Source organism: Mobula birostris, chromosome 24 (genome assembly GCF_030028105.1).
Source record: "Mobula birostris isolate sMobBir1 chromosome 24, sMobBir1.hap1, whole genome shotgun sequence".
Taxonomy (NCBI): Eukaryota; Metazoa; Chordata; class Chondrichthyes; order Myliobatiformes; family Myliobatidae; genus Mobula; species Mobula birostris.
In genome coordinates this window covers 34,277,054-34,289,355 of record NC_092393.1, presented here as the reverse complement: position 1 = coordinate 34,289,355, position 12,302 = coordinate 34,277,054, and the positions used below count along the sequence as shown (strand labels likewise).

General features: G+C 42.0%; 1 protein-coding gene across 2 annotated transcripts in view; it reads left to right on the top strand.

Annotated features, from left to right (window-relative positions):
- Nucleotides 1-12,302, top strand: part of mettl23 (methyltransferase 23, arginine) — a 33,299-nt gene that overhangs the window by 12,858 nt on the left and 8,139 nt on the right. Inside the window, exon 5 of one of the 2 annotated variants that reach the window (XM_072242504.1) lies at nucleotides 416-2,310. The exons of the other annotated variant lie outside the window; for it this stretch is intronic. Within the exon in view, the coding sequence (XP_072098605.1) occupies nucleotides 416-590 (175 nt within the window). The 3' untranslated portion in view covers nucleotides 591-2,310. Of the gene's footprint in view, nucleotides 1-415; nucleotides 2,311-12,302 lie in introns of those variants that run through there. 2 annotated transcript variants of the gene reach the window in all.

Below are 12,302 nucleotides of genomic sequence, written 5' to 3'. Positions count from 1 at the left end.
TAATGCAGTCCATATTTGATTTTCCAATTTGTGAAATGTAAATTATTTTGCATAATTATATAAATTATCTAAGCAGTGCAATTTGAATGTCACTTTAAAAGTGAATGTAATTCAGGTAACTTACTGATTTTAATTTCTCAAAGTGAACCTGTGATTTTCAATATTTCTGCATTGTTTTCTTGCTGTTCTGTTTTTGGTCAGTGATCTCTATTTTTCTTTCTGTACCTTTGTACTCTTTGGATTCCTTAGCAGAACCATTCTCAACTTCCACTGTTCCAATATCTAGCTAGATATGAATTATTTCATCTACAATTTCTGCCCAACTCTTCATTTCTTGATATTGTTAATCATCATATTAAAACAAAATCAGTTTTGCATTACTTTTAATTTTCTGTATATTTGAAATATTTTCCAGTGCTGATTGGTCAATTGAAGCATTGCTGTACAAATGGAACTTGAAGTGTATTCACATTCAGCTAGAAACTTTTAGTGCAGATGAAGAACATCTTGCTGGATCAGCTCTACCTGGAAGTCACACTGTTCACATGATGATTATTGGTTTAAAGAGTAACATTACCTCAGTAATCTAAAGTAGCTCCCGTCTTTGTAGTTAAGAGGATTGTCATTTCCATCACAACCACCCTATTCCCCAATTACTTGCATGGGTCATATTAAAGGAACAAAATCTTATCTTTCAAAGTAAAGTTGCTCTATCAACCAAGGCTATTTCAATTAAAAGTGCAAATTCAAAATGTATCTTCAATTATAGTTTTCTAAGCAACAAATTTTGTAGAGTTCCTGTTAAGACTTGGTTACATGAATGAAGTGGAATTATGGCTTAATAAATAAAATATGATTTAAATAAATGGAAGCAGAGTATCTGAATTCAGAACAGTCTCTGCAATGATTACATGCTCCAGTTGATTAGAACTCTAGTTTGTAATCAATCTTGCCCCTTTTCTGGTCTTGGGCATGTTGGGACTGAGCACCATTTATACACGTAGATTAGATGACGAGTTGCACTACAAATCTGAGGCATATGCAACCTTTTACTACTGTGATCCAACTTCAGCAGTCAGAAAATCAGTTTTATTATTTGTGATAGTTTGTTTAATGAATTCTAAATGTAGAATGTGTCTGGCGCAGGGCTGAGACAGGCAGCAAAGTTAGTCTCTGGATCAGTTCATGACAACTTATTCTAACAACTAGAGTACTTAAATACTACTTTAGATTAGAAAACAATGAAGTAGAGATTTTACTCCATTTAAACCAAACATAGCAACAAACATAAATCTCCATTAATTGCAGTGAGTTAATTTCACTGTCAAACTGATACAGTATTGAATTTATCTCATTCTGCCTACCTGTAGCAATATCACCATATGGATTCTTGGCGATATTAAAAACATTTGAAACATAAATACTGTCACCCCCAGTTCATTGAGAATGTTGGAAAACTTATTTCTTGACAGGTCCAGGTGGTGTGCACAATTATGGAGAAATCCTCTTGCTATATGAAGTGTGAAGTGTCTCTCCTTTGAGTTAACAAGGCATCTCTGCTATCAATAACTAGAAAGAAACTTGTCCCATTGACCAGTGTAAAGTCTGAACTCCAAAGTGACAGAACACATTGAATTTAACAGCATTAACAAAAAGCTAATGTAAGTTTTTCTTAAGATGGCTTCTGAAGAATTTAAACAGAAGTATCCATGTAGCCTCGATTTCAATCTACCATTTATCAAGTTCCTGATTACCTAATTTTACTTCCCTTTCCTGCATGTGAGCCATCCAATTACGAAGTAGGCTCAAGCACAAGCTACTGTAAAATGCTACTTCATAAGCAATCAACAAAATTACCTCTTGTGTTCCGACATCAACCTGATTTTCCCAATCCCCTTGCATATTTAAGGCCCCCATTACAATTGTAACATTACCCTTATTGGATGCCCTTTCCAGCTCCCTTTGCAATCTCAACCCCACATCTTGGCTACTATTTGGAGACCTATATATGATTCCCATAATGTTTTTTTTTAAACTCTTGCAGTTTCTGAACTCCACCCATAACGATTCAACATTCTCTGACCCAATCTTACCTCTTTCTATAGATGTAATTCCATCTCTTAGCAACACGGCCACACCAACACCTATGCCTTACTGCCTGGTTTTTCAATACAAAGTATATTAAGCTCCCAACTATAATTTTCTTTCAACTACAACACTGATGCCCACAACATCATAGTGACCAATCTCCAACTGTGCCACAAGTTTATCCAACTTATTCCGAATACTACATGAATTTAAATACAGCACCTTCAGTCCTGCATTCTTCACATTTATGAATTTTGCCTCTGTGGTACAATTTAACACTTTGCTCTGTTTGCATTTGTATCCAATCATTGGGTTGTCCTTCCTTACATTCATATTACATCATCTACTGGTAAATCTACTCCATCAATCCTCCAACCATCAATGCTGTCCTCATCCACATCTCTTCCATTTCATGCATATCTGCCCTCACCCATCCTCCTGCCGCCACACCAGCAATAGGGCTCTTATCCTCATCTACCACGCCACCAGTCTCCATGCCCAGCACATAATTCTCTGTAATTTCCGCCATCTCGAATGGAATTCAATCACCACCAAGCACATCTCTTCCCAACGCCCCCCCCCAAACAATTTACACAGGGATCGCTCCCTACACTACCCACTTCTCCATTTGTCTCTCCCCACTGATCTCCCTCCTGCCATTTATCCTCGCAAGTTGAACAAGTGCCATACCTCCCCCCCACCAACGAGCATTCAGGGTCCCAAACAGTCCGTCCAGGTGAGGCAGCACTTCACCTGTGAGCCTGCTGGGGGTCATCTACTGTATCAGTTGCTCCCATTGTGGCCTCCTGTATATCAGTAAGATCCAACGTAGATTGAGAAACTGCTTTGCCGAGCAGCTATACTCCATCTGCCTAAAAAAGTCGGATCTACTGGTGGCCACCCAACTCAATTCTACTTCACATTCTCATTTTGACATGTTGGACCATGGCCTTCTCTACTGCCACAATGAGGCCACACTCAGCTTGGAGGTGCAACACCTTGTATTCTACCTGGGTAGCCTCCAACCTGATGGCATGAACATCAATTTCTTGAGCTTCCAGTAATGGAGCCCTCCCCTTCACCATTCTCCATTTCTTTTTCCCCTCTCTCACCTCTTACCTGCCCATGACCTCTCTCTGGTACCCCTCCATCTTCCCTTTTATCCATGGTCTTCTACCCTCTTATCAGATTCTCCCTCCTCCAGCCCTTTATCTCTTTCACCAATCAACTTCTCAGCTATTTACTTCACCTGCCCCCCCCCCTCAGTTTCACCTGTCACCTACCACTTAGTACTTCTTGCTCCCCACAAAGCTGCTTACTCTGACTTCATCTTTTTTCCAGTCCTGAAGAATCTTGGCTCAAAATGTCAGCTGCTTACTCTTGTCCATAGATGCTGCCTGGCCTGCTGAATTCCTCTAGCATTTAGTGTGTGGTGCTTTGGATTTCCAGCATCTGCAGATTTTCTCATGCATATATTTCAGTTATTTAGATGGATTTGTGAAGTTACTGTTAATAGAAAACTAATTAATTCCCTGCATAATCTTATGAGACAAGATTGCCCTCATGCATGTAATATGCTGAGTAGTTAAAAAGTAAACTGGAATGATGCTCAGTGTCTTGTCATTTATTTAACTAAAGGTCACCTCTAATCAGGAAGAATATCCTGATTTTGTGGTACCAAAATTAGTTTGTTATATTTTGCAGGTGGGCATAAGGGAGGAGAGTATATAGCTTGAGCTTCAAGTTTTTAATTTCCATGCTTAAGGCCCAGATGCTTTCAGAAATCTATTCTTCATAACACTTCTCCAATTAGTGCTTCCATTACAGCTGGTAGAGCCTGTTGCAGGGAAACAGCTAACTTAGCAGCATTTGAACATAAAACAGTCCAGGACAGGAACAGGTACTGAACCACCTTAATGCTCTTTAACTAAAAATGTTCTAAAATTAATATTGTCAGCGCTGATTTTCCTATCCTCCACGTCCTTCTCCTTGGTAAACATTGATGTACTCATCAAGGGCCTCCGCATCCAAACAAATGTTCCCCTCGCCTTGAATGGTCCTACCCCCTCACCAGTTATTCTCTTGTATAGAATGTCTTGAGATTCTCTTTTAACCTACTTCTCAAGGACTTTTCATGGACCTTCCAGGCTTTACCTTTGAGTTCTTTCTGGCTTCTTCATAAACTTCAAGAGCTCCGTTTGATTCTAGCTCCTGAGGCTTTACATACTTTTCCTTTACTATTTACAACTCTCAACATCCAAGGTTCTCTTATTTTGTCATCCTAGTTCTGCTTTGTGACTGGAACATACCTGTTCTGTAATAAGTTGGTCTTTAAATACTCTCCATATATCTGATGTGGGCTTACTCAAAAACTGTTCCCATTAACTCTCCCTGGATCCTGCTTAATGCTGTCATACTTTGCCTTGCTCCAGTTTAATACCCTCCAACAAGGTCGCTAATTACCCTTTAGCATAGTGACTAGCACAGCACTTTACAGTACAGGTGGCACAGGTTCAATTTCCACCACTGCCTGTAAAGTGTTCGTATGTTCTTTCGTGACCACACAGGTTTCCTCTGGTGCTCCAGTTTCCTCCCAGTCCAAAGACGTACTGGTTGGTAGGTTAATTGATAATTGTCAAGTGCCATGTGATTAGGCTAGGATTAAATCGGGGGAACGCTGGGCAGTATGGCTTGAAGGACAGAAAGAACCTGTTCCAAGCTGCATCTCAAAAAAAAGTTGAAGTCCCCTCTGACAACACTTTTCATTAATCTACCTGCATATCTGTTCATCATTGTCCCAAGGTTATTGGAGAGGTCTATAGTACAATCCCAGAGTGACTGCAGCCTTCCTAATTTTGAGTTATATTTATATATAACTAATGGATGAGCTCTCCATTATGTCCCGAGTACAGCTGTGTTATTGTCCAACTAATAGTGCAACCTCCCCCACCTCTTAACTATCTTTCTGAAAGATCAAAACCTTGAAACGTTAAACACCTACTTCTGTCCCTCTTTCAATCAAGTCTCGGTAATGTTCGCACACCATAGTTCCATGTACTAATCCATGCTCCAAGTTCTTCGCCTTTACCCATAATAATTCCTAATGTTAAAGCACATTCATTTCCACCTATCCACTCCATCATAGAAACATAGGATTTTATACGTATCAATCAGATCCCCCTCAATCTTCTAAATTCCAATGAGTACAAGCCCAGTTCATCCAGTCTTTCTTTATATGAAAGTCCTGCCATCCCAGGAATCAATCTGGTGAACCTTCTTTGTACTCCCTCTATGGCAAGGATGTCTTTCCTCAGATTAGGGGACCAAAACTGCACACAATACTCCAGGTGTGGTCTCACCAAGGCCTTGTACAACTGCAGTAGTACCTCCCTGCTCCTGTACTCGAATCCTCTCACTATAAATGCCAGCATACCATTCGCCTTTTTCACCGCCTGCTGTACCTGCATGCCCACTTTCAATGACTGGTGTATAATGACACCCAGGTCTTGTTGCACCTCCCCTTTTCCTAATCAGCCACCATTCAGATAATAATCTGTTTTCCTGTTTTTGCCACCAAAGTGGATAACTTCACATTTATCCACATTAAATTGCATCTACCATGAATTTGCCCACTCACCCAACCTATCCAAGTCACTCTGCATCCTCTTAGCATCCTCCTCACAGCTAACACTGCCACCCAGCTTCGTGTCATCCACAAACTTGGAGATGCTGCATTTAATTCCCTCATCCAAGTCATTAATATATATTGTAAACAACTGGAGTCCCAGCACTGAGCCTTGCGGTACCCCACTAGTCACCGCCTGCCATTCTGAAAAGGTCCCGTTTATTCCCACTCTTTGCTTCCTGTCTGCTAACCAATTCTCCATCCACATCAATACCTTACCCCCAATACCATGTGCTTTAAGTTTGCACACTAATCTCCTCTGTGGGACCTTGTCAAAAGCCTTTTGAGAATCCAAATATACCACATCCACTGGTTCTCCCCTATCCACTCTACTAGTTACATCCTCAAAAAATTCTATGAGATTCGTCAGACATGATTTTCCTTTCACAAATCCATGCTGACTTTGTCCGATCATTTCACCGCTTTCCAAATGTGCTGTTATCACATCCTTGATAACTGACTCCAGCAGTTTCCCCACCACCGACGTTAGGCTAACCAGTCTATAATTCCCTGGTTTCTCTCTCCCTCCTTTTTTAAAAAGTGGGGTTACATTAGCCACCCTCCAATCCTCAGGAACTAGTCCAGAATCTAACGAGTTTTGAAAAATTATCACTAATGCATCCACTATTTCTTGGGCTACTTCCTTAAGCACTCTAGGATGCAGACCATCTGGCCCTGGGGATTTATCTGCCTTCAATCCCTTCAATTTACCTAACACCACTTCCCTACTAACATGTATTTCCCTCAGTTCCTCCATCTCACTGGACCCTCTGTCCCCTACTATTTCTGGAAGATTATTTATGTCCTCCTCAGTGAAGACAGAACCAAAGTAATTATTCAATTGGTCTGCCATGTCCTTGCTCCCCATAATCAATTCACCTGTTTCTGTCTGTAGGGGACCTACATTTGTCTTTACCAGTCTTTTCCTTTTTACATATCTATAAAAGCTTTTACAGTCAGTTTTTATGTTCCCTGCCAGTTTTCTCTCATAATCTTTTTTCCCCTTCCTAATTAAGCCCTTTGTCCTCCTCTGCTGAACTCTGAATTTCTCCCAGTCCTCAGGTGAGCCACTTTCTCTGGCTAATTTGTATGCTTCTTCTTTGGAATTGATACTATCCCTAATTTCTCTTGTCAGCCACGGGTGCACTACCTTCCTTGATTTATTCTTTTGCCAAACTGGGATGAACAATTGTTGTAGTTCATCCATGCAACCTTTAAATGCTTGCCATTGCATATCCATCGTCAATCCTTTAAGTGTCATTTGCCAGTCTATCTTAGCTAATTCACGTCTCATACCTTCAAAGTTACCCCTCTTTAAGTTCAGAACCTTTGTTTCTGAATTAACTATGTCACTCTCCATCTTAATGAAGAATTCCACCATATTATGGTCACTCTTACCCAAGGGGCCTCTCACGACAAAATTGCTAATTAACCCTTCCTCATTGCTCAAAACCCAGTCCAGAATAGCCTGCTCTCTAGTCGGTTCCTCGACATGTTGGTTCAAAAAACCATCCCGCATACATTCCAAGAAATCCTCTTCCTCAGGACCTTTACCAATTTGGTTCACCCAATCTACATGTAGATTGAAGTCACCCATTATAACTGCTGTTCCTTTATTGAACACATTCCTAATTTCCTGTTTAATACCATCTCCGACCTCACTACTACTGTTAGGTGGCCTGTACACAACTCCCACCAGCGTCTTCTGCCCCTTAGTGTTACGCAGCTCTACCCATATCGATTCCACATCTTCCTGGCTTCTGTCCTTCCTTTCTATTGCGTTAATCCCTTCTTTAACCAGCAACGCCACCCCACCTCCATGTCTATCCCTCCTGAATATTGAATATCCCTTATGTACTGCCTTGCTCTTGCCTGTTTTTAAATTAGCTTTGATATCTCCCTCTCCATCCTTTTACTTTCTGACCAGGATGTCTTGGATCGGGTGCACAGTATTCTGAAGGGAGAGGGTGAACAGCCAGAAGTCTTGGTGCACGTCGGTACCAATGACATGGGCAGAAAAAGGGAGGAGGTCCTGAAGAGAGAATTCAGGGAGTTGGGTAGGAAGCTAAAAAGCAGGATCTGCAGGGTAGTAATCTCACGATTGCTGCCTGGGCTAACAAATGCAAGAATAACATGATCAGGCATATTAATGCGTGGCTGAGAGACTGGTATAGGGGGCAGGGCTTCGGGTTCCTGGATCATTGGGGCATGTTCTGGGGGAGGTACAACCCGTACAAAAAGGACAGATTACACCTGAAACCAAAGGGGTCCAATATCCTAGCAGGCAGGTTTAATAGAGCTGTTAGGGACGGTTTAAACTAATTTGGCAGGGGGATGGGAACCAGAGTGATAGATAGGGCTGAGGAAGGGGAAAATAGAAATAAATCAAAGATAGAGTGCAACAGAGATGATAGAAAGGACAGGCAGGAGATGAGGCATAATCACAGCCAGTGGCAACAAATACTGGACTGAAAGTGTGTTTGAATGCATGCAGTATAAGAAATAAAATGGACGATCTTGAAATTCAGCTACAGATTGGCAAGTATAACATTGTGGCCATCTCTGAAACTTGGCTAAAGGATGGCTGTCATTGGGAGTTGAATGTCCAAGGATATACAGTGTATCGGAAAGATAGGTTAGTAGGCAGAGGGGGTGGTATGGCCCTGTGTACAAGAAATAATATTAAATCATTAGGGATGACATAGGATTGGAAGGTGGAGTCTCTGAGTTGAGTTACGAAATGGTAAGGGTAAAAGGACCCTAATGGCCTCCGAAAAGCAGCTGGGATGGGGATTACAAATTATAGCAGGAGATAGAAAGGTGTGTCAGAAGGGCAATGTCATGGTAATCAGGGACTTTAACATGAAGGTGGATTGGGAAAACCTGGCCAGTACTGAACTTCGAGAGAATTTGTAGAATGTTTAAGGGATGGCTTTTTAGAACAGCTTCTTGTTGAGCCCCACTAGGGGATTGGCTGTGCTGGATTGGGTGTTGTGCAATGATCTGGAGGTGATAAGAGAGCTTAAGGTTAAGGAAACCTTAGGGAACAGTTATAATATGTTCGAGTTCACTTTGAAATTTGAGAAGGAGAAACTAAATTCCATTGAGAGGGGAACTAGCCATGGTTGACTGGAAAGGGGTACTAGCAGGAAGGACAGCAGAGCAGCAATGGCTGGAGTTTCTGCAAAAATGAGGGAAGTGCAAGACAGATACATTCCAAATAAGAAATTTTTGAATGGAAGGACACTACTGTGGCTGACAAGTGAAGTCAGAGCCAAACTAAAAGCAAAAGAGAGGGCATACAAGGAAGCCAAAGCCAGTGAGAAGATAGAGGATTGAGAAGCTTTTAAAAACTTGCAGAAGGAGACTAAAAAAAGGTCATTAGGAAGGAAAAGGTGAATTATGAAAGGAAAGTGGTGACTAATATCAAATAGATACTAAAAGCTTAGGTATATAAAGGGTAAAAGGTAGTTGAGGGTAGATATAGGACCAATAGAAATTGACGCTGGAGATGTTGTAATGAGAGATGCTCACATGGCAGAGGAACTGAATGAGCATTTTGCATCAGTCTTCAGTGGAAGACATCTTCAGCATACTGGACATTCAAGAGTGTCAAAGAAGTGAGGTATGTGCAGTGAAAATTACGAATGAGGAGGAGCTCAGGAAGCTTAATGGTCTAAGGGAGAATAAATCTCCTGGATCTGATGGAATGCACCCTCTGATTCTGAAGGAAGTAGCTGGAGAGATTGCAGAGGCATTAACAATGATCCTTCAAGAATCCACAGATTCTGGCATTGTACCGGATGACTGGAAAATTGCAAATGTTACTCCGCTATTTAAGAAGGGTGGGAGGCAGCAGAAAGAAAATTATAGACTTGTTAGCCTGACATCAGTGGTTGGGAAGTTGTTGGAATCTATTGTTAGAGATGAGATTATGGAATACCTGGAAGCACATGACAAGACAGGCCAAAGCCAGCGTGGTTTCCTGAAAGGAAAATCCTGCCTAACTAACCTACCGCAATTTTTTGTGGAAATTACAAGCAGGATAGACAAAGGATGTGCAGTAGATGTGGTGAACTTAGATTTTCAGAAGGCCTTTGATAAGATGCCACACATGAGGCTGCTTAGCAAGATAAAAGCCCATGGAATTACAGGAAAGTTACTAGCATAGGGGGAGCATTGGCTGATCGGCTGAAAACAGATAGTGGGAATAAAGAAATCCTATCTTGGCTGGCTGTTGGTTACCAGTGGAGCTCCACAGGGGTTGGTGTTGGAACCACTGCTTTTTATGATGTATGTCAATGATTAAGACTATGGGATTAATGGCTAAATTTACCGATGATACAAAGTTAGGTGGAGGAGCGGGTAGTGTTGAGGTAACAGAAAGCCTGCAGTGAGACTTGTAGTTAGTTTAGGGGAATGGGCAAAGAAGTGGCAAATGAAATACAATGTTGAAAAGTGTATGGTCATGCACTTTGGTGGAAGAAATGAACGGGCAGACTATTATTTAGTTGGGGAGAGAATTCAAAATGCAGAGGTGCAAAGGCACTTTGGAGTCCTTGTGCCGGATACCATAAAGGTTAACCTTCAGGTTGAGTCAGTGGCGAAGGCAGCAAATGCAATGTTGCCATTCATTTCACTCATTCCACCAAGATACAACACAGAGCGTCATAGGAAGTCATTCCTGCCTGTGGCCATCAAACTTTACAACTCCTCCCCTGGAGGGTCAGACACCCTGAGCCAATAGGCTGGTCCTGGACTTATTTCCTGGCATAATTTACATATTACCATTTAATTATTTATGGTGCAGCTGTAACCAATTTCCCCCGGGATCAATAAAGTATGACAATGACTATAAAGGCATAGAATACAAGAGCAGGGATGTGATGTTGAGGGTGTATAAGGCACTCGTGAGACCACACTTGGAGTATTGTGTGCAGTTTTGGGCTCCTTATTCGAGAAAGGATATACCAACATTGGATAGGGTTCACAGAAGATTCAAGAGAATGATTCCAGGAATGAAAGGGTTACCATACAAGGAACATCTGGCAGCTCTTGGTCTGTATTCCCTGGAGTTCAGGAGAATGAGGGGAGAATCTCATAGAAACATTCCGAATGGTAAAAGGCCTGAACAGATTAGATATGGTAAAGTTATCTCCCATGGTCAAGGAGTCTAGAACAAGAGGGCACAACTTCAGAATTGAAGGACATCCATTTAGAACATAGATGTGGGTAAATTAGTCAGAGGATGGTAAATCTATGGAATTTGTTGCCACAAGTGGCTGTGGAAGCCAAGTCATTGGGTGCATTTAAGGCAGAGATAGATAGGTTCTTGATTAGCCAGGGCATCTGGAAGAATTGGATCAGCCCATGATTGAATGGTGCAGCAGACTCGATGGGCTGAATGGCCTACTTCTGTTCCTACATCTTATGATCTCATTCTGGTTCCCATCCACTTGCCAGACTAATATAAACCCTCCCAACACACTGTAGCAAACCTTCAGGGCAGGATATTGCTTTCCCTCCAGTTTAGATGCAACCTGTCCCCTCTTATACAGGTCACCCTTGTCCCAAAAGAGGTTCCAATGATCCACAACTCTGAAATCCTCCCCTCTGCACCAGTTATCATCCTATTCCTGTCCTAACTAGCATAAGGCACTGGGTGTAATCAGATTGCTACCACCCTAGAGGTCCTGCTCTTTAGCTCCTTTCCTAACTCCCTTTACTGTGTGTGATCTTTTTCCCTTTTCTACCCATGTCATTAGTGCCAATGTGTGCCATAACCTATGGCTGCTCACCCCTCTTCCTTGAAAATATTCTGCAGTTGCTTTGAGACATCCTGGCTCTGGCACCTCGGAGGCAACACACCATCTTGACATCTTTCTCAACCACAGAATCTCTAGTCTGTCCCTTTAACTATCAAGACTCCTATCACGATCACTCTGCCTGAATTTACTCTTCTCAGAGCCACTGGCTTGGCTGCTATACTGTGACCTGAAAGGTCACCCCCCATCCCCCCAGTAGTACCCAAAGGGGTTTACTTGTTGTTGAGGGAAATAGCCAAAGGGGAACCGTACACTGATTGCTTATCCCCCTTACTTCTCTCAGTGGTCACCTATCTACTCTCTGAAGCCTGTACTCCACTCCAGTGATACTTTCATCTACGAAGTTTCCACCCTCTCAGATGGTCGAACACATTCAGCCTCCCTTGCCGAACAGGAGCACGACCCGATGTAGTCATCAGGGACTGTTGGGTACCCTAAAATCACACATCTTACAGGAGGAGCATTCAGCCTGGCATCCTGCCTACTCCCAGAGTCATGGGAGATTTCAACATGCAGGTCGATTGGTAAAATCAGGTTGGTAATGGATCTCAATAGAGTAAGTTTGTTGAAAGCCTACAGGATGGCTTTTTGGAGCCTACTATATCAGCAATACTGGATTAGGTGTTATGTCAAGAAACGGAAGCAATTAGGGAGCTTAATAGGGAGAGAGTGGAGTAGAGGAAATTACAGTCGCACCAGAGAAG